Below are 27,354 nucleotides of genomic sequence, written 5' to 3'. Positions count from 1 at the left end.
CCCGGGGCGAGGCCGCGGAGGAGGGCGGGGGAATGACGCCTCAGCACGCAGGCGCACGACGCCCCGCCTACCCGCCCAAGTCCTTCAAGCCCCTGGCCCCGCCCACCTCGGGAAATACTGCAGCCCCCACTCTCTTCCATCCGTCAGGCCACTAGCCCCGCCCTCCCCCGTCCGTCAGGCCACTGGCCCCGCCCTCCCCCGTCCGTCAGGCCAGTGGCTCTGTTCAGTTCCCGACACCGCCCTGCCCGCCCGCCACGCCCTCCCTCAGCCGGTCGGCATCTGGCCCCGCCCACCTCCCGGCCCCGCCCCGCCCCTCCTTGCCGGGCGGTCCTCGCTTCTTGGCTGGGGGCCTTGCCTAAACCTCGGCTTCGCCTCCCCGCCGAGGCTTAGCTGCGCGGGCTGCGAAGCTCCCGCGACCCAGAAACAGTCGGGCGCGGGCGGAGCGGCGGGGCTGTGTAGCTGCGCCATGGCCTCGTCGGCGTGGTGCTGCCTGCGCTGCTGCAGGGACGGCGGGACAGGCCACATTCCTCTCAAGGAGATGCCGGCCGTACAGCTGGACACGCAGCACATGGGTAAGGGCCTCTCGACTGGACCCAACGGCCCGCGGGGGCGGAGGGCAGGGGGGCGGGGACCACGTGACCACGCCGCCGCCTGGACAGCCTGTGGCCTGGCTGGCTGCGGCCACTGGGCCCGGGACCGTGCCCGCGTCCGAGGGAGGTGCACTCCATCTCCTGAGCAGTCAGGTGCTCCCAGGTGAGGAACGCGGGGGCGCCCGCCATCCGTGCCCGGGTGTCGTGTGTCACCCAGCGTTTGCAGAATCCTTTCTTCAGCACTATCACTTACAGGCTTAAGCTTGTTCTGTGCCTCACTTCCTGAAGCCCCAACAAGGCCGGTTGCAGGAGGCAGGAGTAGCACCTCAGGTCCTAACATACCACTCCCACTAAAATCTCCATGACTGGACTCCTTAGTCACTGTTGGGATCGCTGTAATTTCATCTGACTCTCCTCTTGCCATCGGATCAAGCGATTGCAAAATAGAACAGCGCCTTGCTTCTTCTCATTCACGGTTTTTTTCTTTCCAGTTCCCAATGACTTAATAGTTTCTCATCCAGCATTCCTCTCCCTCTCTGTAGCATCTTTTCCCACACACCATTACCTCACTTTTTAGATCCCCCCCCCATATATTTCCAAGCTTCTAGAATATTGTCCAGGCAGGAGAGATTTCCCGGTATAATTATTTCAGTTAGAGTACTGTCTTGTGTGTGTGTGTGTGTGTGTGTGTGTGTGTGTTATTACAATACACTAATGCACTTTTAATTTCCCCAAATACCTCATTGTCTAAAGGACAGTATATTTGAATAACACATACATTCTTAATACATATAGCAAAACTCTCTTCTGCCAAGATAATCCACAATTCTGGAAACATTGCCCATGCTATTTTCTTTCGCAATACTACATGCAGTCATTGTTTAGTATGTTGTACAATACCATTGCGAATTTACAGTACTTTAATTCTTAAAGTCTCCAGCATAGTACAGAATCTCAGTACTTTAATAAATACCTTTAATTCCTGTTTGTTTTCCAGATCATCTATTTTCCAGATGGTGTCTCTTGTAGTCTTGGCTGTCCTGGAACTCGACCTGTAGACCAGGTTGGCCTTGAACTCACGGAGGTCCACCTGCCTCTGCCTCCCAAACGCTGGGATTCACTGCTCTGTTGAATTCTTTCTTACCCATCCCTATATAGATGGTGAATGTTCAGATCTTGTATTTTCTTTCAGGAAGCATTTCTAGTTGATTTCCCCACTCACTGAGCAAAGGTGGTGATGAGATACTGTTTTGTGATAACAGTAGAACACTATAGTGGACTTTCGAGCCCCTGCCCTGCGGTCTATTCTGTAGAACTTTCCTCATCTCTGGTCTCCGTCTTCTTTAGGAAGAACTAACTAATGCGTTATATCAGCTTGCTGTTCCGTCTCCAGGGCTATCTAGCACCCTCAGGTGCTGATTGTAGTACGGTGATACCAGCTTTCAATTTCTTTCCTTCCATGGAAGTCTTTTCTTGTCTTCCCAGTAAATTCAAATTCTTCAAACCCAGAAAAGCTTGCTATGAGAACCTCAATGAAAAGAAAGAGAAGTGTTGAGCTAGAAGAATACTTCAAGCATGAGTTTCTCGTAAGTCGGAAAGATGAGAAACATACTGTGTGCATTTGGATATGGAGAAGTTATATAACCTAAAGAATATATTTGGGCTTTTGTTTGTTTCAAGCTTGTTTTCCTTTTTGTTTGTTTGGTTGGTTTTGTTGTTGTTGTTGCTGCTGCTGTTTTGTTGTTAAAGGGGGCAGTCTACATTGCTCAAGTTGTTTCCAGTTCCTGGGCTAGAGCCACCCTGCCAGCTCAGCCTTCCACATTCCACGTACCTATGACTGCCTATGACTGCCAGTGTGTACCACTGTGTCCAGCTTGCTTGCCTTTTTTTTTAATTTTAATTTTGTTTTTATCAAGACAGGGTTTCTCTGTGGCTTTGGAGCCTGTCCTAGAACTAACTCTTGTAGACCAGGCTGGCTTTATACTCACAGAGATCTGCTGCCTTTGCCTCCTGAGGCCTCCCCACCTGTTTGGTTTTTGTTTTTTTTTTTTTGTTTGGTTTTTTTTTTTGGAAACTATACAAACAATGATGTTGCATTACTTAAGGCCATTTTGGAGTTTTGTAAATATTTTCATTGGTTCTTTTAATTGTAAATTAGTCCTTTAGAAAAACAAGCCTTTCAAGGTACCTATTTTGAAAGGGATGGTATTTATTCTGGTTCTGTTTTGTTATTGTTGTTACTTATCTTGGCAATTTGAGACAAGCTAAAGTTACTTGGGACAAGCTAAAGACCTTCAGCTTAAAAAATGCCTCCATCCAGATTGCTTGTAGGCAAATTGTTGGGCTTTTTTTTTTTTCCTTTTTTTTTTTTTTTTTCCTTGACCAGTGATTGTTGTGAATAGACCCAGCCCATGGCAGGGTGCTATCAGCCCTGGGCAGGTTGCCCCAAGTTGCAAAAGAAAGCAGGTTGAGCAAACTGGTAGGAGAGCAGGCCAGTAAGCAGAGCTCCTCCAAGGCCTCTGCTTCAGTTTCTGCCTCCAGGTTCCTGCCTGTCTTCCTTCTCTGTGGGTTGAAAGTGTACTGTCCTCCCAACACATGGAAGATTGTTAGACTTGGTGGCATGTGCCTAAAACTGCTGAGTCATCTCTCCAGCTCAGAACTGGGTTTTAACATTTTATAAACTCTGTGTGTGTGTGTGTGTGTGTGTGTACGTGTGTACATGGAGGTCAAAGTACTACTTAAAGGAGTTAGCTTTCTCCTACCAAGTGTGTTCCAGGGTTCGAACTCGGGTCTCCTCAGGCTTTGTGGCAGGTGTCAGCACTTAAAATTTTTAATTAAACAAATTTTTAAAAAGTACTTAACCTTAACAGTGTCTGATCTTAGAAGGACCAGTTTAGATTGTTGTTAAGTAGGAACTCAGCCTTTTATTACTATTGTCTAGCTTTATTAGCCCCTTCTGGAGGAGTGCCACCTAGTCCTAATATTTGTATCCGCTTGGCGTATGACTTTATTACAGGTGAGGAGATACAATGGCCACGTGTATTAATGTTAAAGGATTTATCTTACATATAGGAATTGTGCTGGCTCTTCATGATCGCTGATAGTCTTGCTTTCCTAAGCTAAAATTCAGAACCAAAGTACTAGTAAGTTCACATTTCAAAAGCAGTATTTTTCTTGCTGTCATCTATGAAGTTGTTTGAGATGAAACTAACATTTTCTCTGAAAATAAAGTGTAGTTAATGATGGTAAGATCTTATTTATAGTGGGGCATTGTGGTACACATCTGTAATCCCATTCAGGAGAGCGAGGAAGGGTAGTCAAAAGTCTGAGGCTGGTACAGGCAATACAGAGACCCTGTCCCAAAACAAACAAAGCACACTTACGTTTTTGCCATGTGCCTAACAGAAGCTCTTTTAGTGACTATGTTAAGATCCTGAAACTAAGTCCTTCCGAAGCTGTCCCTTCCGTCATAGATGCACTCACTCTGCTCACACTCGACCACTCCAGTGTGAGCATAGCCAGTATCAGACTGGCGGCTAATGGCTGCTGTCAAGTAGACCTTCAGTTGTCTTGTAATAATAGATTGTCTTAATTCATTTGGTTAGGATTGAAAATTGTACCAATATAAGTGTTTTTGACTCAGCTTAAATGAAAATTGTTAAATTGTCTGTTTATTGGTTAAAAATTAAAGGAGTTAGTTTCCTTTTGCTTATAAATGTTTCACATTTTATTTATTTTGTGTGCATCTATGGGGGTGCATACATGCCATGACTTGTATTTGAAATCCGAGGACACCTTCCCGAGATCAAACTCAGGTGGTCATCAGGCTTGGTGGCATAAGCTATCTCACTGACCCCTTACAAATAATTTAAGTATCAGCATAATTTAGTTTATTTGGAACAACTTAATTGAAAAAGACTCGTTGCTATAAATGAATAGTGTATATAATCAGTCTCTCAAAAAGTGGAAAATTAAGTATTTAAAATAATTTATCAATATTCGCCATATTTGAAAGGACTTATAATATTCCTGGTTTGTTGTTGTTGACTGAATTAATGAACAGGGCCTGGGGCAAAGGCTTCATGTACATAAAACGCTTGCTGTGTTAGGACTCCCCAGCACCCACACAGAAAGCTGGGCATGACAGTACATGCCTGTAATTGAGGCACTGATAGGCCAAAACAAGAGGGTCCAAGGACTCATTGGTCAGCAGTCTAACCAATTGGTGACCTCCAGGTTCCATCTCCAAAAGTAGGGTGGGAAGCTATGGAGGTGGACGCTTGGTTACCTTCAGTAACCACACCTGTGTACTTACCTCCCTCTCCCCACCCCCAACCCCTCTTTTACACACACAGTACACATATTAACCGTGGTTGTTATCTGTGTTTTGTTTAGGAACAGATGTTGTCATTGTGAAAAATGGAAGAAGAATCTGTGGCACCGGAGGTTGTTTAGCCAGTGCACCTTTACATCAGAACAAAAGCTACTTTGAGTTCAAAATCCAGTCCACTGGTTAGTATGATTTATAGTTGTACTTAAGTATTAAAAGTCAGTTATTTTGAATATTAAAAATAATTTTGGTTATGAAAAAAATCCAAGAGAAGGTTAAGAAAAAAGTCCCACTCTTATATACAGGGCCTAAGTCTTCCCTCTTGTGAGGTAGGTTAAATTAGCCAGTTTGCTAAGTTGTAACTTTGCAACACCCTACCCCAGGAAATAGCTTAATGAGGAAGATTTATTTCGTTCTTCATTTCTGAGGTTCATGGTCACTGGCTCTGTTGTTCCCAGTCATAGGGAGACAGAAGATCCTGGGGGAAGGCTGCGGAGTTGCCCGCTCCATGAGAGCTTGGAAACAGTAATGTCACGAAATTGGCGGGTACAAGACTTACTCTGCAGAGTGTGCTCCCAAACAAGAGCGTCCTCCTCCCAAACAAGCCCCACTGCCCACCTTCTGATAGTGCCAAGGGATTAACCCCTCACCAGCAGGGATCTATGTGTTCATTGGGAGGGACACCTCACATCTAAACCATAGACTTCTCTTTTGCAGTCTTATGGAGTTTCTTGAATTGTATGGCAAGCCTGTATGACTGTTAGGATCATAACTGTAGCAGTAGTACATATGGGGAGCTGGTGGTTTTGTTTTTAGTAAAAACCGGGAAGTCTTCATGGGTGAGGTAAGTGCAGAGTAAGAAGGCTATAATGGGATAACAGAGTCTGTTCCCTGGACAGCACGGCGCTTCTGGAGCTGGTTTCTTAAAGTAGTTTCGTACTGTTTGGTTTGAGTTTTTCATTTTGTTTTGCTTTAAGTGAATGGCATAAATCCAAGTCTGTCCACTGTGCTATATTGTAAGATACCTCACTGGTTGTGGACTGTCCTAATTACTGTTGTCTTCCCAAATATATATTTTCTTCTCAAAAGAAGTAAATGGTGTTTGAGCCTTAAACCTAGTAAAAAATTAGATGTGGATTTTTCTGTCAGGGACACTCTCCACAGTGCCATCCCGAGGACAGATGGGTTTTGGAGTGCTAGTAATCCTGTACACGGTTCTGTTGGAGTAAGGAGACTGCAGAGCCCTGCCTGCAAATGTCATGAAAATATTGTCACCTGCTGCCATTCTCATAGTTGTCTCTTTGGGGAGAACTATTCATAGGTCTACGTGTTTCTGATATCAAGATAGTCAAATCCAGACATGTGTGCAACTTTCTGATGGATTCAGGCAATCTAGAAAGTATTAACAGCATTGAATTCAAAACTCCTTCCACGTGTTTCTTCTGAATTTTTTCTTTTTTAATGAAAACTGAAAGGTAGCAGCTTGTGAAAAAGTCCAGGACACCAGATATTTTGTTTGGCTGGAGAAGAGAATACCTGCTTCTGGGGATACAGTCTGGTGGTAGAGCGCTTACCTAGCGTATGTGAGGTGCTGGATTTAGATTCCCAGTATTGGGAAAATTATTTTGTCTCTTCTTCATGTTCAACCTTTGTGTTATTGTTTATAGCATGTGTACTTGTCACTCATTATAAATATAACTAAAGACAGTAACCTGCCGTTTCTCAGAAACAGCAGAGAGAGGAGAGAGAGAAAAAATATAAGAGCATGTTTTGCTGGGAATTGAGTCCAAGGCCAAGACTACCACAGAGCTGCTGTACTCCCACCCCTACAATGCTTTAAAAAAAATAAGAGAAAATAGTAATGGTAATAACTAGCATTTGTAAAATATTGAGCATGAGCTTTACTTGCTCATTAAAAAAAAAAAACAAAAACAAAAACCATGTAACCTATCCTAAGTGCTGTGTTTGGGTAGTCCTGTGTCTTTTCTTTACCTTGTGTTCTAGCTACTCTTCTATTGCTGTGGAGAGACACTATGCCCAAGGTGACTTATAAAATAGATAGTTAGTTGGGGACTTACAGTTTCAGAGTGGAGCATGGTGACAGGCAGGCAGGCAGGCACTGGGGCAGTAGCTGAGAGCTTACATCTTATCAGGCAGGAGGCAAAGGCAGAGAAAGACTAGGCCTGGTGTGGGCTTTTGAAACCTCAAAGCCTGCTCCCCAGTGACACCTCCTCCAACAACATCACATTCCAGGCCTTCTAAACCTGCCTAAACAATCTACCAACTGCAGACCAGCATTCAAATATATGAGCCTGTGGGGGTCCTTCTCATTCCAACCACCATACCTTGTAAGTACTATTAGAGCCAACAGATGAGGAAACAGAGACCCAAGATAACATAGCTGTGATTGTTTAAACCTAAGCAGTACAACTCTTAGCCTCCTAGTTTACCTATGAAGGACATTGTATACTTTGTTATTATTGTGTGTGTATGATTCTGGTGGGCGGGTGTGAAAATCAGAGTTCAGCTTTGTAGAACCCATGAGTCTTTCCTTCCACTTTCACTTGGGTTCTGAGGATAAAGTTAGGTTTTCAGGCTTATCATTTTATCTGCTGAGCCATCAGGCTGGCCCTGCAATCTGCTTTTTAAAAGGTTTGTTTTACAAAAAACAAACAAACAAACAAGGATATACCCTTAATTACTTAAGGGCATTCTCCTAATTCCAGCACTCAGGGAGCCAAGCCAGGTAGTTCTCTGAATTCAAGGCCAACTCAGTCAGTACAGGTAGTGAGCTCCAAGTTCTAGCCTCCCAGAGCTACAGAAGTGAGATCTGACTGGAAGTGAGGACAGCGGGGAGTAAAAGAGTTGCTATTCGCTTTTGAAATAACTTCAGTGTTTGTGTTCTTCAGATTTGTGATGTATCTGACTTATATTTTAGGAATCTGGGGCATAGGTGTTGCAACTCAGAAAGTAAACTTGAACCAGATTCCTCTCGGCCGAGACATGCATAGTCTGGTGATGAGAAACGATGGAGCCCTGTACCACAACAACGAAGAGAAGAGCAGGCTGCCAGCCAACAGCCTTCCTCAGGAGGGCGATGTAGTGGTGAGTCTCCTGGTCACGGTCCTGTCCACTGTGAATGACTAAACTCGAGCTGTTTTGACCAGAATGGTTTTACCTGGCAGGTTGTACTTTTTATTTCAAAGCCCTGTGTTTGGATCTAGTGAGGTAGTGCCATTTCCAGATGGATCTCTTGCCAAACACCACTACCTCACTTCACTGTCCTGTCCTTGCTGGAAGCGCTTGCACACCAGGACATGAGGGTTACTGACCCTGTACTTCGATGTAGCAGGATCATTTACAGATTGGCTGCTAAACAGTATCCTCCTGTCGCAAACCTTGGCACATAATTGTAAAAGTTTTTCTGATCATATTACAGAATGTTAGGGGTTTTTTGGGGGTGGGGGTGTAGGTTGGAGACAGGTTTTCTCTGTGTAACAGTCTTAGCTGTCCTAGAACTTGCTTTGTAGACAGACTGGCCTCGAACTCACTGGTTTCTGCCTGTCTCTGCCTCCCAAGTGCCGGGACTAAGAGTGTGCGCCATCACAGAGTTTCTCTGTGTAGCTCTGGAGTCTGTCCTGGAACTCACTCTGTAGATCAGGCTGGTCTCAAACTCATAGAGATCCACCTGCTTCTGCCTCCTGAGTGCTGGGATTAAAGGTGTACGCCTCCCCACCACTGCCCAGTTATGTTAGGTATTTTTAAGGCCAGAGGTCTCTCAAAGTATTTCACGTTTATTAAAGTTAGGAACTGTGTTAGTTTGAATGTTATTGCCCCATAAGCTCATAGGAGTGGCACTATTAGGAGATGTAGCTTTGTTGGAGTAGGTGTGATCTTGTTGCAGGAAGTGTGTCACTGTGGAGGCAGGCTTTGAGGTGTCACGCCCAGTGTCTCAGACAGCTTCTTGTTGCCTTTGGGTCTAGATGCAGGACTCTCAGCTCCAGTACTATGTCTGCCTGCACACCACCATGTCGCACCATGATGATAATGGATTAAACCTCTGAAAATGTTAGCCAACCTAATTAAATGTTTTCATTAAATTTATCTTGCTAAATGCCTCTACTTTTAGAACCTTTCAAAGAACTGCATTCAAAAATCCCAAAGTTTAGAACAGAACATGGTGACACATCCCTTTAATCCCAGCACTCAGGAGGCAGAGTCAGGGGCATCTCTATGAGTTTGAGGGCAGCCCACTCTATGTAGTGAGTTCCAGGACAATCAGGGTACAACCTTGTCCAAAATACAGTCTCAAAGCTTGCTTATAGAGGTTTTTTTTTTTTTGTTTGTTTGTTTCAGTTTTGGTTGTTGTTGGTGCGAGTAGTTTTAGGAAGTTTCAGAACAGCCTGGCTTATATAGCAAGATCCTGTCTCAAAAGAGAAAAAAGGTTACCTGCTAAAGAAAAAAAAAAGGCATGAGTTATCATAAAATCTACTTGTCTTTTTTTAAAAGTAGTTGTATGCTGGTTAGTTTTTTGTTGTTTTGTCAATGTGGCACAAACCTGGATCATCTGGGAAGAGGAAGCGTCAGTTGAGGCAGTGTGGTGGTGGTGCTCCAACACATGTGTTCCTGGGTCATGTATCGTATGCAATGCAAGCTGAATGAGCCGTGGGAAGCAAGCCAGTAAGCAGCACCCCTCCATACCTCTACTTCTATGCCTGCTGCCCCTTCCTCCCCTGACTCCCGTCATGGTGGAGTAGAAGCTGTAAAATGAAATAAGCCCTTTCCTCCTCAGGTTGCCTTTGGTCATGGTGTTCATCAGACCAATGAAAAGCAAACTTCTTAAGACTAGTTGATTTTGTATATTAGGTCATTAGCAGATATCCATAATATGGCGCATCATAGAAATAATTTTTTGGGGTAGTGTCTCACTAGGCAGTCCTACCTAACTGGCCTGAAACTCATTGTGTGGACCAGGCTAGCCTAGAAATCATAGAAGTCCGCCTGCCTCTCTGCCTTCTGAGTGCTGACACACATCAGAGAAATGTGCCGCCATGCCCAGCTAACTGATTATTTCTTAAAAGAGAATTTTGCTGTCAAGTTGAGGCTGTCAAAGTAGTTATAATAAAAGATGAAATTGAAGCGTTTTCTTCCTTGTGATACTGAATTGATGTATATTTTGCCTTTCTGTCCCATCTTATTCATTGAGATGACTGATACAACAAATGAACAGATCTAAGAATGCCACTGGTAGTCTGACAACATTGTTATTAGACTGAGTTTTCATGCCCATTCTGATTTAAAAAAAAAAAAAAGACCTAAAACATTAAGTATATGCAGAATCAAGAAAGCTGACCATTCCATCGTCCTGATCAGAACACTTGCAGATGAGCTGTTCAAAGCTGTCAACAGTGGCAGCAGAAGGAGCTATTGTAAGACAGGAAACTATTCTTGGGGTTTATGGGACAACTGTGACAGACTCAAATTTGGTTTTGATGTCATATAAGAAAAAGACCAGGTTTGAACAATACTTTAACTGAACTTGGCTGTAGGGAGTAGAGATTCTTACATCCTCCTCAATTTTCTGAGTTTTGTTATCTGATAGTTGCCTGGTTTATAACTTAACTTGCAGTAGATTTTGGTGCCACAAGGTGGTGAAGGGTGCCTGAACTACAGTCCCATAAAGAGGATCACATAATTCCTTTTTTTAATGTAATTATGTTTTGATTTTCTTGAAAACGAGAATAGACCTCTTGACAAAAAAATTGACAAATCCATTTTCAGTGTTTTTAAACTAAAATGAAACAGAAGCTGTAGCTAAGTCATAGTTTAAGGTAGAATTGATGGCTCACATCTGCAACCACAGCACTGGAGGGGCAGATATAAGATCTGCCTCAAATCCCAGGCCAACCTGAGCTCTGTGTAGGGAGTTCCAGGCCAGCCACAGCAATTGGGTGAGAATCTGCCTGAAATCAGTCATTTGTTGTATATTTGTGTGTTTATTGAGAGAAGGTCTTGTGTAGCCCAAGTTGGCCACAAACTTGCTAAGTAGCCACATAAGACGGCTTTTAGCTTCTGAGAGACCGCCTTACCCCAAGTTCTAGACTTGCAGGCATTCACTACCACACCCAGTTTTGGTGGTGCTGGGCATCAAACTTTGAGCTTTGGACAGACTGGAAAGCTCTCTGCCAGCTGAGCTACGTTCCCGGCTCTAACACCATTGTTTAACTCTAGCGTTGCTAAACTTGGAGTAATCTTATAGCCCTCACCACACTGACTCTCCCGAACCTTTCTGCCTTACCTGGAAAGGAAGGGAGTTAAGACTAGGTATGCATCTATGAAATCATTGTCCTAGAAAGCATGAGTCACTCCATCTTTATAGTTGTTCCGTACCAACTTATCCAGAAGTCCACAAAAGCAATCTGCTCCTTGTTTTGTTTGTTTGTTTGTTTGTTTTGTGGTTTATCAGTTGGAAGAGCTCTCTGGCCTCTATTTATGCTTATTTTTTAAAATGTGGCTGTTGTTGGGTTGGGTCTTAAACCTCAGGTCTCACATACACTAGGCTGCCTCCCCAGACCATGGTGTTTCTATTCTTAATTTTTCAAGACAAAGAGATTCAGTGTTGCCACTAGCTAGTAACTATAGGTTCAATATGCCTTATCTGGAATGCTTGGGACTAGAGGTCCAACTCCAGGGTTTTGTTTGATGTTGGGATTTTTATATATACACAGAGTTCTTGATATAGCAGGACCAAAGGAAGGGTAAGCATGGAACCCATGTATACTCAGCTGAGAGATAATTTGTACTATATATTTTGTTTTGTTTTACTATGTGTCTGGGTGTTTTTCCTGCATGCATGTGCACATGTATATGCCTGGTACCCGTGGAGGCCAGAAGAGGGTGACAGATCCCCTGGACCCTTAAAGTTGCTAGCATGGGTGCTAGGAACTAAACCCAGTCCTCTGCAAGAGCAGCTAGTATGACCACTGAGCATCTCTGCAGTGTAAGGCAGGGTTTTTTTTTTTTGTTTGTTTTGTTTATTTATTTATTTATTTAGAGACAGGATCTCAATACATAGCCCTGACTGCCCTGGAACTCAGATTCAGCTGCTTCTGCCTCCCAAGTGCTGGGATTAAAGGTGTGCCCACCATGCTCAGCTGCTGTAAGGTTTTTCGAACTTTATTTACATTGTATTATGGGGCTGCTAGCACGTCACATGGAGCTGGTGGCCGTCACAGGGCAACTTGTAGGAGTTCTCTCCTTTTACCATTTGGGTCCAAGATCAGATTCAGATTCTGTGGCAAGTACATTTCCCCTGCTGAGCCATTTTGGTGGCCTGATTTGCACAGTATTTTTATATGCCCTTATTTTGACTGTGATCCATCACATGAGATCAGTTTTGAAATTTTCCATGTGTTGTATAATAGTGTAGTCTTAGGACTCAGAAGGTTTCAGGTTTGGGAGCATTTCATATTTCTGACTAGGGATTCCAAAACGTACAAAGTTTTAAAGAAAAGTAGTATTTGGCATGGTGAATAAGAGTGTCCTGAAGCCAACCTCGTGTCAAATCTCAGTTCTCCCACTTCCTAGCTGTGCAGCCCCAGGTAACTGCACTTCAGCTGCTCCATCTCTTACATGGATCTCACTATCTTGTGAGCACTGAATGACTAAGTGTGAAATGCCCGGCCAGTGCCTCACAGTGCAGCTGTCTCAAGTGACCTCCAGCACCTTATCAACACACGTAATGTCACTCTGTAACTGTCACCAGTATGTACAGCAGTGCCCTTTATCCTGGTGTTTAAAGTCTTTTAAACTGTTCTTTTTAACTGGATACCCATCATCATTCATATTGAATTGTACATATTGATTTTACCTTGAGACCAGAGTAAAAAGATAGAAATACATGATTTCTTAGAAACAGCTTGTCTGGGAGGTCTTTGTGGGTAAGGGCACTTGCTCTTCTAGAAACGTGATTCAGTTCCTAGTGCCTACGTTGGGTGGCTTACAGTTGCCTCTGACTCCAGCCCCAGGGGATTCAATAACCAGAAACAAAAATAATAAAAAATATTTTTAAGTTAAAATTGATTAAAGTTTAAAAAATAAATAACATGTATTATTTCATCTTGTCATAGTTTGAAAAGATTGGCAGGTAGTCCCTAATGGGGAACAGTGTTTTCCATCAGATAAAATTCTAGAGAAAGACAAGGGTTTTCTTTATGAATTTAAAATAGTCTTCATGGCATATGGGTTTATTCTTACTATTTAAATAATAAAACCTAGGTTATGCAAATATAATACTATAATTTAAACTCTTATGTTTGTTTTATCTCTAATTGGAATTTTGCATTGTAAGCCTCCCTCCCCAATATCCACTAGTAATATTTTAGTTACAGTTGTCTGCCAGATTGTCAGCCCTGGTAAAAGCTCCTGTGACCCACACTTGTTTCTGTGTGCATGCCTCTCGGTTGGTGCTTTAGCTTACTCGGGTTTCTGTGCAACGTTTATATCTTTATCCTTTAATTTTTTTTCCTTCATAGGGTATTACATATGACCATGTAGAATTAAATGTGTATTTGAATGGGAAAAACATGCATTGTCCAGCATCAGGTATACGAGGAACAGTGTATCCAGTTGTGTATGGTAAGCTAATATGTTACTAATCTATTGGTCGGTATATGTTACCTGTTATTTGGCTTTATGTTAATTTTGTAGTTATCATTCAGAAGTCTGAACAAGTTGCTAATAAGGACATTTCATGTGGAATGTACTCAGGCCATCACATTATTTCTGTAGAATTAAAGATAATATTTACTCCATACATATATACTTATACAGGCACATCATGTATATGTGTATATGTATATATATGTGTGTGTATGTATATATATATGTGTGTGTGTGTATATATATACATATATCTTGTTTGTTTTATTTTGTTTTTCAAGACAGGGTTTCTCTGTGCAACAGCCCATGCAGGAATTCACTCTGTAGACCAGACTGGCCTCAAACTCACAGAGATCTATCTGCCTTTGCCTCCCAAATGCTGAGATTAAAGGTGTATACCACCACCCAGCTTTATTCCCTATATATTAAAAAGTTTGTTAAATATAGTGGTAGTTAACTACCCACAACCATGTCCCCTTTTATTATATCATTTGTTTGTTTGTTTTTAATTTTATGTGATCTGTGTTTTGACTGAGTGTGTGTCTGTGCACCATGTGTGTGCCTCGTGCTGGAGGACGCCAGAAGAATTGGAGTTACAGATGGCTGTGAGCTGCCAGTTGGGTGTTGGGAACTGAATGAACCCTGTGGTTCTTTGGAAGAGCAGCCAGTGCTCTTAACCACTGAGCCATCTCTCCAGCCCCTTATGGTGTAGCTTTATGTTCTAGAAAGTTCAAACGTCACTAGATTTACAAAGCTTTTTCTACTAATTACTAGTGAAGATTTGATGACCAGGAAATGAAATTACAGCAGATATTTTGGAACTAGGGAATTTTATGTGAATTGAGCATTTGCTGTCTTTATAAAATTACCAAACATTATCACTCTTCTGAGAGAAATTTTGACTTAGAATAGTTTCTGATTAACTGCTTTGCTTCTGATTTATGAGTATGTATAAGTGCTATCATTTCTGTATGAGTTGGTTCCTAAAAATCAGTCAGTGTACGTGACTCTTAATTCCTTCAATTTTTTATTATGCAAAATTTCAAACTTTCACAGAAGTATAAGGAATATTATAATGAGCCCTAGGTACTTGATCACCCATCGGTTCCCTCTACCCAGCACTTCTTTCCTTCCTTGGGTTATTTTGAGAAATAAGTCAGACACATCATTTTGTTAGTAGGTATTTTATACTTATCTTTAAAATCTAAGGTCTTCAGGCAGGCAAGGTGTCTTACACCTTTAATCTCAGCACTTGGGAGACAGAGGCAAATGGATCTGTCTCTGAGTTCCAGGCCAGCCAGAGACACATAGGGAAACCCTGTCTCTTTGAAAAAACATAACTAATGTCTTTATCATTCTGTTCTGCTTTTATTACTTTTCTTGACAACTTCAGATCAATAAATAAATGACTTTTCTACCTGTGGTTTACTGTCTAAAATATTCCCTTAATTATGTAAGTTCTTATATTTGGGTTATAATAAAAGCTATTATTAACCTTTTATAACAATGGTAGGCTAGTGTGTGAGAATGGGTGCAGTCATGAAGATAAATATTTAATGATGACCGAAGCTGGTGATTTGTTTTTCATTGTGTCCCAGTGGTCTTTTCTCCTAAAAACTCATGTTCAGTGATTTTGCCTTCTATATCTTTGAATGCCAAAAAAGTGTGTGCTTTCCTTCCTTTTTATACCTTGTTAATTTCACGTACATATATGTGCATTTGATTATTTTTGCTCCCCATTACCCTCTGTTATCCCCTCCCACCGAGCCCTTTTTCCCAACAAGTCCACTTCGTACTTTCATGTCTTTTGTTCTGCTGCGGTTGTGACCCATTGAGTTTCACTGGGGTTGCTTACATAGCATGGGATATGGGTTAGAACTTACCTGTGGAACACTTCTGAAGAATGCCTTCCCCTTCCTCAGCATTCATTCATTCACTCACTATTGGTAGCTCCTCACGGAGAGATGGGGGACTCATCTTAAGGATAATGGAATGCTTGAGAGTTTGATATTGTCTTTTCACAGGGCTTTTCTAATCTCTGTATCTGTCCAAGTTAGCCATGGCCCTGTGGAAAGACAATATGGCGTTCCACTGAGTACAGAAGGGTGCCACTGGGCATGGTGGCCTAAGCTTTAATCCTGGCACTTGAGAGATAGAGTCTGGAAGATCTGTCTGAGCTCAAGGCCAGCCTTATCTACATAATGAGTTTCAGAACAACCAGGACTATGTAGAGAGAGACCCTGTCTCAGTAAAACAAAACAAAAATTGTGTTTTTAAATTTAGTGTAGGTTAGTGTTCTTTCATTATTGAGAAAGCTTAAAAAATTCTTTATTGATTTAAATAAATTTAAATGTAGCTTAATATTTTAAACAAGTTAGCCTGAGAAATTAAAAAAATGAATAGGTAATTAATATAGGTAAGTGTATGAAATAAAATTATTCAAAGCTGGAGAATTGACTCCGCTATTAAGAGTGCTTGCTGTTCTTGTAGAGGACACAGGTTATGTTTCCAGCAACTATACTGGGTGCCTCACAACTGCCTGTAACTGCAGTGTCACGGGATCTGGTACTGTCTTTTGGACTCCACAGGCACGGGCATGTGTGTGTATACACACAATTTAAAATAATAAAATAAATCTTTCAAAATATAAAGTGCACATGAAGCAAATTATTTTATGTAAAAAAATTTTGTGGTTTAGGTTGAGGAGTAAATCCAGTTAAACTAGATATTTTAATAGTCTGATGCTACTTAAGGTAAAAATAGAACTAACTCCCCCTTTGTCCTGCACCTTTTCTCATCCTTAATCCTAGAATAGTCAGCTTTCATTCTCTACTCTTATTTATTTATTTATTTATTTACTTACTTATTTACTTATTTACTTATTTATTTAGGCAGGGTTTCTCTGTGTAGCCCTCGCTGTCCTAACTTAGGACAGCTGAGGTTTGTAGCTGAGGGTGACTTTGAACATATGATCTTGCTTCCTCCACCTCCTCAGTGCTGAGATTATAAGTATGTATGCCACCACTCCTGTTTTACATGGACCCAGATCCAAAGATTTATAGGCAAGAATTTTGACAGCTGAACCACAAGAAAATAATTATAATAAAATAAAGTAAAAAATTTTAAATAAAGTAATACATTATCATATAAAATGGAGAAAAACAGGCAAATAAAGACTTCAGATTATTGATATTTATAACTTTGAGAGATCATTATTATTGTTTGTATTTAAGATGGTATGTCAGCCAGCCAGGTGCTGCCTTTAATTCCAGCACTTAGGAGGCAGAGGCAGGGAGATCTCTGTGAGTTTGAGACTGGCCTGGTCTACAGAGTTCCAGGACAGCAGGATAGCCAGGACTGGTTCACAGAGAAACCATGTCTCAAAAAATAAAAGCAAAACAAAAACAAACAAACAGCATCTAAATGGAAACTCACAGCCATCTGTAACTCCAGTTCCAGGATGATCCAGTGCCTTCTTCTGGCTTCCTTGGGCACCAGGCATACACAGTGGTACACAGACATATATGTAAGCCAATACCCATGCACATAAAAATATTTTTAAAATTAAAATATTATAACATTAGAAAATAGTTTATAATTAAATTGTTTTGTGGTGCTGGAACTCAGGAATGTTGCTAAGCAGGTACTTTATCACTGGGTTACATCCCTGCCTGAAAACAGTGTGTTGTGTAACTTCGTGTGCGTTTGAGTGTGCTTCTAACTTAATTTCTTTCTTTTTCTCTCTTCTAGTTGATGACAGTGCAATTCTGGATTGCCAGTTCAGTGAATTTTATCATACTCCTCCACCTGGTTTTGAAAAAATATTATTTGAGCAGCAGATCTTCTGAATGTGTTTATTTTCACAACTGGCACTTCTTCACAACCGCACAGCGCTTGCCACTTAATAAAGCTCTCCCTGACCTAGAGAGGGGAACTCATCCTGAAAAATCACTCCTTCTTACTGTTGTCTGAGGAACCCGTGTCTTCATTATACCATGCTGAAGTTTGATTTGCAATATCTAGGCATTGTGAAATCAACATTTGAGGCCACTTATTTAATCTTATTTAAACTAAAAAACCATGGGTTTGGTTAACAGTATTACATGGTAACATGTATATAAATATTTAAAGGGAATTTTTCTTATATAAAGTATTTGTTTGACAGTGATGTGTAATTGAGTGGTTTGTTTTTGGTTTTTTTTTTTTGCATTCTGAACTTCAATCATCACATCCGTAAGCCAATAATTTTGTGTCTCCTTGTCCTTTTTGATGAATTGAACTGGCAGGAACTTATATACCTGGCAGCTTAGTTTTGCTATTATATTTCCTCTGTTCATGGACTGCTTTTCTTAAAACTTAAACTGCTTCTTTTGCTATGTTTTATATATATATATATATATATATATATATATATATATATATATATATAGTGATATATATATATCACTGCTCTCTGTTATCAGACCATTGAGTGAGTAAGTCGTGGTTGATTATGTATAGTACACTGGCCGACGTTTACAAGATTTATGATGCTTTAAACCTAAATGTGCCAGGTGTGGTGGCACACAGCACTTGGGAGATAGGCAGGCAGATATCTGAATTGAGGCTAGCCCAGTCTGTATAGTGAATGTGAGTACCAGGACAACCAGGGCTATGTAGGGAGACTCTGTCAAAAAAAAAATCTAATTGTATGTTTGCTGTAAGGAATAATAAACACTTATTAAGTATTATTCAGTATTGTATTTAAAACATTCTCTGTTTTGTTAATTACATGGTAATAATTTTAGAAGTTTTGGGATAACTGAGTTCTGATGACCCTGATTGATCTTCAGTGAGTCTCTGTCCTTTTGTTAACACACTGACTGAACTAACCACATCTTCAGGGACATCCTTTTTCTCAGATAAGCATAGTCAGGATGCATTACCACAGTGGTATGGTGCATGGGTGTGGGACAATGAATACATGGGCGCTAGAATGCAGAGAGCAGGTGCCCAATCTCCTGACCTCCGTTGAGTTTCCTAAAGCCTTGGAGCTCTGGTTTTCTTCCCACTTTACAAGGGCAGGCCATCATACTGATTTTCTGAGAGCCTGTAACTACTTGATGGTTGTATAAAATGCTTTCATTGTCAGACACTTACTAAACATAGCTGCCTTAGCTGTAAAGCAGTGGTTTTCATGGTGTTGCAGACCAGCAGAATCAGCTGGGGAACTCGTTAGAATAGAAGACATTCTCAGAACCAACAGAACCAGTTCATACTAGATTTGAGAGAGATTACATGTTCTAAGGATTTAAGGTAGGCTGTTTTGTTTTAATCCCAGAAGCTATTGAGTTATAAACAATATGTATTTGGTATACAAACATTTGATAATGTGTTTTGTAAACATATATTTACTAAACCCACATTTTACCTCTGAAGATATATAGGATTCAGATTGGTATGTCTTTATTCAAAAGACATGTTTAACTGGATATAGTGGTACAGATAGTATTGGGAAACTAAGGAAGAAGGTTCATAGATTTAAGCCTAGACTAGACTATGACCTGAAATGCTCCATCTTAAAAGACAAAAACAAAAAAAAGGAGGGCATATGGAAAAGAATATAGTACCTTTAGTGATCCTAATATATCCACTTCTAGTTATGTTTTTAGATTTCTTTTGACTTATGTGTATGTGAGTGTCTGTGTATATGTGCATCTGCATGCAGGTACCCACAGTAGTCCAAAGAGTGTATCAGATCCCCTCAAGCTGGAGTTCCATGTGGTGTAGGAGGTCCTTCCGTATTTGTATTGCTTTCATTGGTTAAATAAAGAAACTGACTTGGCCTTTTGATAGGGCAGAAACTTAGATAGATGGGGAAGACAGAACTAGATGCTGGGAAAAAGAGCAGAGTCAGGCAGATGCCATGGTTTTCCTGCCTGAGATGGACACTGGTTACAATCTTTCCCAGTAAGCCATGATCATGTGATGATACACAGATTTATTAGAAATGGGTTAAATCAAGATGTGAGAGTTGGCCAAGAAGATACAATAGGCCAGGCAGTAATTTAAGCTAGCTGGGCGCTGGGAACGCTGCCTACTCCTCCATACTACATACATGCAGTCATGAGTTGTACAGTATGGGTCCTGGCAACCAAATTCTAGTCCTATGCAAGAGCAGCAAGTGCTTTTAATGCCTGAGCCATCTGACCAGCCCCAAACTCTCAGTTGTATTTTTTAAAGCTAACCTTTAAAAATTATCTTATTATTTTTTCTTTATTATTTTCAGTACATCCTAACTGCAGTTTTTCCTCCCTCAACCCCTCCCAGTCCCTCCACCTCCCCCAGGTCCACTCCTCCCAGGGAGATCCACTGAACATGGCATAACCAGATACATTAAAACTGTGTACAAACCCTTATATCAGGACTGGGCAAGGCAACCCAGTAGGAGGAAAAGGGTCCCAAGAGCAGGCAAAAGAGGGACAACCCTACTCCCACTGTTAGGAGTTCCACAAAAACACAAAGCTAACAATCATAACATACATACAGAGGACCTAGCTCAAACCCATGCAGGCTGTGTGACTGCCACTTCAGTCTCTGAGCCCTGCCCCTATAAGCCCTACTTAGTTGATGTCTATGGGCCAGTTCTCCTGGTGCTCGCCAACCCACTGGCTCCTTCAATTTCTCCTTCTCTTCCATGGGGTTCCCCAAGCTACAAGGAGAGGGACCTGATGGAGAGCTCCAATGTTTTGCTATGCAGCTTTGCATCTGCTCCCTTCAACTGCCAGAGGAAGCCTCTGATGATGACTGGGCCAGGCACCAATCTGGACTTCTGGAGGTCCAGAGTGGTGTCTGCTCTCTGATACTGTATTTGTTCTTTGGCACTTCTCTACATGTATATATACAATGTATCTTTCTTGTCATTTTTTTAAGATTATAATATAATCACATCATTTTCCTCTTCTTGTTCCCCCCTCCAAACCCATATACCCTTCCTTGCTCTTTTTCAAATTCATGGTCTATTTTTCTCATTAATTGTTGTTACATGAGTGTGTGTGTGTATGCATGTATATTACTAATTATAACCCACTCCGCCTGTATAATGTTAACTCATCTGTGCATGTTTGCAGGGCTGACCATTCGGTTCTGGATAACCAGTGGGTGTGCCCTTTCCTGGGGAGGACTGTTTCTCCCACTCTCAACATTCCTTAGCTGCCTATAGTTCTTTGTGTAGGGTTGAGGCCATGTGGTCTTTCACCTGTCCACCTTGGCATGTCTGTTGCCCTTGTTCAGCTCAAACTAATGAGACTTTCAGGGTGTAGCTTCTGACATGACTAGGAGACACAGTCTCAGAACAAACTCCCTGATCCTCCGACTGTTACGATCTTTCCACTCCCTTCTCTCTCAGTGAACAGTGTCCACTGGGACTGTGTCCCACAGCTCTGCGTTTCGGTTGTTGTAGTTTTCCATAATGGTCTCATCTGTTGCAAAGAGAGGTTTCACTGAGGATGAGTATTACACTCCTACCTGAGGATTTAGAACTAGGAACCTCCAGTAAGTGAGAACATGCACCCTTTGTCTTTTTGGGTCCAAGTTACCTTCTTCAGTGTGGTCTTTCCATCCATTTAACCCGCAAACTTAATGATTTCACTTTTTTAACAGCCAAATAGTGTTTCATAATGTACCACATTTTCATTATCCACTCGTTGGTGGAGGGCATTTAGGTTGTACCCATCTTCTAGCTAGTGTGAATAGAGCAGCAATGAACATGGCTGAGCAAGCGCCAGTGGAGTAGGATGGAGAGTACCTTGGACATTTGCCAAGGAGGGGTGTAACTGGGTCATATGGTAGCTTTATTTTGGATTATTTTTGAGAGTTTTCCATACTGATTTCCATAGTGGCTGCACAACTTTGCCACCCGACCAATGGTGGATGAGAGTTCCCATTCCACCATATCCACGGCAGCATTTGCTATTTGTTTTGTTGATCTCTGCCATTCTGACAACTAGGATAATAGTTTTATGATGTCCTATCTGCCCATTGTTGGCCCTAATCCTTGGGTAAAAGGAGTCCCACTCAGGAAGTCCTTTCCTATGTCTATAACATGGAAGTTATTGCCTAATTTCTTCTAACAGTTTCAGTGTGTTTTACTTTTAGGTCTTTGATCCAGTTGGATTTCTGTATGTGATGCTGATCTAATTTCATTCTGTATGTAGACATCCAGTTTTCTCAGCACCATTTGTCGAAGATGCTTTCTTTTCTCCAGCTGATGTTTCTGGCATTAAATGGCTGAAATTACATGTACTCATGTTTGGATCTTCCATTGGTCTACATATCTGTGCCAGTATGATATTGCTTTTATTACTATCGCTCTGTAATATATCTTAAGATCTGGAATTGCAATCCCTCCAGCATTGGTTTTGTTTTGTTTTGTTTTGTTTTGTTTTTTTGGTTTTTTGTTTTGTCTAGTTTTGTTCAGGATTGTGATTCTGTATGAGTTTTAGGTGGCTTTTTCTATTTCTGTAAAGAATGAGATTAGTATTTTGGTGATTTGGGATTGCACTGAATTTGTATGTAATTCTTGGGAAGGTGGTCATTTTTACAATATTTCTTCTACCATGTATGAGAATGGGGTGTGTTTCCATTTCTAGTGTCTTTCTCTACCTCTTTTTTCAGAGATTTAAGTTTTCATTGTAGAGGTCCATCACTTCCCTGATTAGGGTTATTCCTAGATATTTTATTTTGTTTGATGCTTTTGTGAATGGAGTGTATCCATGATTTATCTGTATTCTTGTTGGTGGTGTATAGAAAAGCTATTGACTTGTGTCAACTGATTCGGTAGCCTGCCACATTACTGTATTTGTTTACCAATTCCAGAAGTATTGTGGTAGAAAGAATTAATGTTAATCTGTCTTTAAATTCAATAATAATTTTTTAATGCAATTGAGTGCACCAGAATTTTGTGTGTATATGTTTAGGACAGTAATGTCTTCTTGGTTAACTCTTCCCTTGTTAAGAATGAAGTATCTGTCTTCTTCATTGGATTAGCTTTAATTTGAAGTCTGTTCTGTCAGATATTAGGATAGTAATACCTTCTTGCTTCCCGATCCCATTTAATTGGAGAATCCTTGCCCTTCCTTATACTCTGAGACCGTGCCTATCTTTAAAGCTAAGATATGTTTCTTGTAGGCACTGATGGATTTTGTTTCTTGATCCATTCAATAAGCCTGTGTCTTTTGATTGGAGAATTGAGGCCACTGATATTTAAAGTTATTAAAATATGTGTGTTAATTGTGGTTATGGTGGTGTTGATTTTTGGTGGGACTGTTTCTGTTCTCAGTAGTAGTTTTCATTACAATAATTATGGCTTCATATTTCTTTTCACAGTCTCTTTGCTGTGCTCATTCCTCTTTTCAGCCCAAAATACTGCTTCCCGTATTTTCTTTGGGTTTGGTTTGTTGGATATAAAATGTTTAAGGTATTCATGCTAGATAGGTTTTGCTGGCTCTATTAGTCTGGGATGGTCATCATAGTCTTTGGACTTATAACACATTGCTCCATGCTCCTCTGGCTTTCAAGGTTTCCATTGGGAAATCAGCTGTTACTCTTGAAGGTTTTCCTTTGTCTGTGACTTACATTTTTTTCTCTTACAGCTTTTAATACCCTTTCTTTGCTCTGTATACTTAACTTAGTGTGTGCCAACATACTAGATATGCCAATGTGGACTTTCTTTCCTGGTTTTGTCTATTCGGTGTTCTATGTGCTGCTCGTATCTGAATGGGTTTATCTTTCCTTATTTGGGGGAAGATTTCTTTATGATTTTGTTCATGATCTGGTCATTGCGATTGACTTGGAATCGTTAAGGTTTTAGTTTTTTGTTTTCTTTCCATGGGAGTCGCACAGTTCCTGTGTTTAACTTGTTGTATTCTTTGCTTATTTGGTCTAGATACTATATCTTCCAGTCCTGACATTTTGTTGTTGTTGTTGTTTTGTTTTGTTTTCTGAGACAGAGTTTCTCTGTGTAACAGTCTTGGCTGTCCTGGAACTCACTTTGTAGAGTTCAGGCTGGCCTAAACTCATAGAGACCCTACCTCTGCCTCACAAGTGCTGGGATTAAAGGTGTACACCACCACCGCCCGACCTGACATTCTGTCTTAATTCTTTTTTTTTCTTTTTTTTCTTCTTTTTTTTAAATTGTTTTTATTTATTTATTTAATTTATTTATTTATTAAAAATTTCCACCTCTTCCCCGCCTCCCTTTTCCCTCCCCCTTCCCCCGTCCCCCCTCCCTCTCTAGTCTTAAGAGCAGTAGGGTTCCCTGCCCCGTGGGAAGTGCAAGGTCCTCCCCCCTCCATGCAGGTCTATAAAGGTGAGCATCCAAACAAACCAGGCTCCCACAAAGTCAGTCCATGCAGTAGAATAAAAACCCAGTGCCATTGTCCTTGGCTTCTCAGTCAGCCTTCATTGCCAGGCACGTTCAGAGTGTCCATTTTGATCACATGCTCCATCACTCCAGTCCAGCTGGCCTTGGTGAGCTCCCATTAGATCAGTCCCACCGTCTCAGTGGGTGGACGCACCCCTCATGATCCTGACTTCCTTGCTCACGTTCTCCCTCCTTCTGCTCCTCATTTGGACCTAGGGAGCTAAGTCTTAATTCATTTTTATTGTAAGGCTTTCTCTTGGAGTTTTCTCATTGAGTTATTGGGTTTTTCAATTCCATCTCCATTATGGCTTGATTCCCCTTCAATGTTTCTGCCTCCTTACTGAATTTCATATTTAAGGCCCGGATTGTCTTTATCATATCCGTCATCCTTATGTTTGTTTTCCCTTGCATATTTCATGCCTTCAGAGCCAGTATCATGTGCATAATGCTTAAGTCACTGTCAAGTTAAGTTCTGCTGCCCGCAGGAGATGCTGCCCAATTTCCTTGAACCATAGCTGGTACCTGCCTGCATGTATATCTGTGTGAGGATGTTAGGCCCCCTGGAACTGGAGTTACAGAGAGTTGTGAACTGCCATTTGGGTGCTGGGACTAAACCCGGGTTCTCTGAAAGCGCAGTCAGCACTCTTAACCACTAAGCTATTTCTCCAGCCCCCTTTAATCACTTGGTTCGGTTAGAAAAAAAAAATAATTCTAATAAATGACGGGGACTGGGAAAGTAACTCAGATGGTACAGTGCTTGTCACATAAGTGTGAGCCCAGCTAAGTGTTTCCTCCTTCCAGGTTGTAAGTTTTTCGGTCAGAGCACTGCAGAAGGGACACAGTCTCCCTTGTGTTCTGACTTCAGGGAGAGGTCCCGAAGCTGCCAGTACATCGTGTAATGATCATTCAAAGTATCCACTGATCACAATTAGGAAGGAATTTTGTAAATTAAGCAGAGAATCTTCCTAACCATTATAAATAACAAATCATGAAGCTTACATTTCCCAGCGTTGTTTCTCTGGACTTATTTTACAGCATTTCCAGTGAAAGACCTGGGGGGGACAATCAAGAGTGTTTGGAAGAAGTGCAGGCCATTGGGCAGGCAGAGCTTTTGCTCTGAGTGTCGAGACCAAGAAGGATTCTGAGCAGATCTAAGGGAGCCTGTGAGTGTATTCGTACCTTCCCTGTTGCTATGACCAAATACCAGGCAAGAAACGAGAGGAAGGGCTTATCTTGGCTCCCATATGAGGGTTCAGTCCATCCTGGCAGGGAGGCGTGGGAGCAAGGAGGCGCCTTGCCATGGCATATGAGCACAAGTTCATTCCACATTTCAGGGAGCCAGGAAGCAAAGAAAAGGAAAGGCGATGCTCAGCTAGATTGTTCCTCTCTCCCTCTCTTTACCCAGGCTGGGACTCCATCCACACTCAAGACAGGCACCTCCCCTTTGCATAGTCTTCTCTGGAAGAGACACACCAAACTGTATGCTGCTTTAATGTCCTGGTTCTTTCTTATTCCAATCAAACCGACAATTGGAATTCACCACCCTAAGTGTTGATGAATGAGTGAACTTAGAGTTTACTTATCAAATACCTGAAACTAAAGAAAGTGACAAATCTTGGGTCTGGAGAGATAACTCAGTGGTTAAGATCACATACTGCCCTTGCAGGGGACTCAGGTTCACATCTTAGCACCTATGTTGGGTGACTCACAATGGCCTGCACCTCCAGTTCTAGGGGATCCAACACTCTCTTCTGGCCTCCATGGGCACCTGCACTCACATGTACTTATATACATACATTCACATAAATAAAAAGATTAAAAGAGCTGGGTGTGGCACCATATATCTTTAACCCTATCACTCAGGAGGCAGAGGCAGGTTGAAGGCTATGAGATCACCCAACCTGGTCTACATAGTGAAGCCAAGTCCAGGAGCGACTTAGTGAGACCCTGCCTCAATAAAATAAAATGGTTCTTTGTGGCTGAGGCAATAACTGTACCAGAGGATAGCTCCGCTAGTAAGGTGCTTTCCATGCAAGCTTGAAGACCCGAGTCTCCAGCGCCCATGTATAAAAGACAGCAAAGCAGTACATATCTGTAATCCCAGCGCTAGGGAGGCACAGACTAGAGGTTCCCTGAGGATCCCAGTTTAGCCAGATCAACAAGCCTCAGTCAAAGAAAACACCCTGACCCTGAAACCAGAGCCCCCTTTAAAAAAAAAAAAAAGAACAAACACATTTTGCCCCTGATACCAGAGCCAGTGAAATAAACACACCCTTACCCTGAAACCAGAGCCAAAGAAACACACTCTGCCCCTGACCAACTCAGCACGAAAATCAGCCAATCCCTGAGCAGGAACATACCCAACAGACTAAACCTGACCATGAGAAGAAAGAGGGGAGGGAGCGCAAGAGAGGAGCCACCCACCAAGAGCCAAATTGCTGAGTTACATAGGGATCAGGCTAGGGGAAGGGAAGCAGAAAACCAGCTCCTGAGAGGGAGAAGTTTAGAGTAGGGGGCAGGGAGAGAAATGCTAGGAGGAGCCACGGGTGCTGAATGCCAGCTTATGTAAATAGGCATCTCAGCCATTTGTCCCCGGATTCTGAGACCTAACAATATTCCTATACCCCCTCACTCTCCCTGCCCTCCACCAGACACGAGGGAACGTTTAGAGGCAAAGAAGCTGATGCTACTTTCATGTTGTGTTAAGGGATAGGATTGTTCCATCCACGGCTGGCAGGGAAGACAGTTATGTTGTCCGGAGTGCTGGAGACCAGACGCAGGCCTTGTGCTTGCTAAGCAAACATCTCACCACTGGTCTACATTTCTAGCCTCAGAGTTTTGAAAGTGAATGGTGCAGCAAGAAGCCACGCTACAGGCAGATGTCCCAAATCTTCACTTTACAAATTAGGGAAGTAACTTGAGTGAGGATAGGTATCTCGGCCACGGCAACACAACAAAGTCCAGGAATTCCAGTGTTAGTCACGTAAAGTCAACATTTAATCTGCCGCACCAGTAAGGTTCATCTGACGTTGCTGTGTGATTACATAAATCCATTTGTAACTCCTACAGGGTCTCCATGGAAACTAGGAGGTTAGGAGTATCTTCTTTTTTAACACAAACCCAAGAAAACAAACCCTCATACAACCACTGGGGGCCAGGGCAAAACCAGGAAAGACCATTAGAGATTGTACTTGGTTACTGGTACTCTACTTGGTCCTGTAGAAGTGTCAAGAGTCACCAAACTTGTGCTTTATCTGTGGGATGTCTCTCCGTCAGCACGTAGCTAGTTAGCCACTGAAGTAGCACTGTGGGTTAGTTTCCAACAGAGGGGTGGCCCAAAGGCGGGTAAGGCCCAAAGAACATATTTGGGT

General features: G+C 41.8%; 1 protein-coding gene across 2 annotated transcripts; it reads left to right on the top strand.

The window, feature by feature from the left end:
* Positions 1–342: 342 nt before the first annotated feature.
* On the top strand, positions 343–17,745 carry Spryd7 (SPRY domain containing 7). Of its 2 annotated transcripts, XM_048421945.3 has the most exons (5): positions 354–572; positions 4,986–5,102; positions 7,859–8,025; positions 13,455–13,557; positions 17,332–17,745. In XM_048421945.3, the coding sequence occupies exons 1-5, from the start codon at positions 467–469 to the stop codon at positions 17,427–17,429; spliced, it is 591 nt and encodes a 196-aa protein (XP_048277902.1). In that variant the 5' UTR covers positions 354–466; the 3' UTR covers positions 17,430–17,745. The 2 variants fall into 2 exon arrangements, with proteins under 2 accessions (XP_085554744.1, XP_048277902.1); XM_085698618.2 differs by lacking the exon at positions 13,455–13,557 and having other exon boundaries at positions 343–572.
* Positions 17,746–27,354: the final 9,609 nt, after the last annotated feature.

Source organism: Myodes glareolus, chromosome 12, assembly GCF_982192425.1.
Source record: "Myodes glareolus chromosome 12, mMyoGla1.1, whole genome shotgun sequence".
In the NCBI taxonomy this organism is placed as follows: domain Eukaryota; kingdom Metazoa; phylum Chordata; class Mammalia; order Rodentia; family Cricetidae; genus Myodes; species Myodes glareolus.
This window is presented reverse-complemented; position numbering and strand designations above follow the sequence as displayed.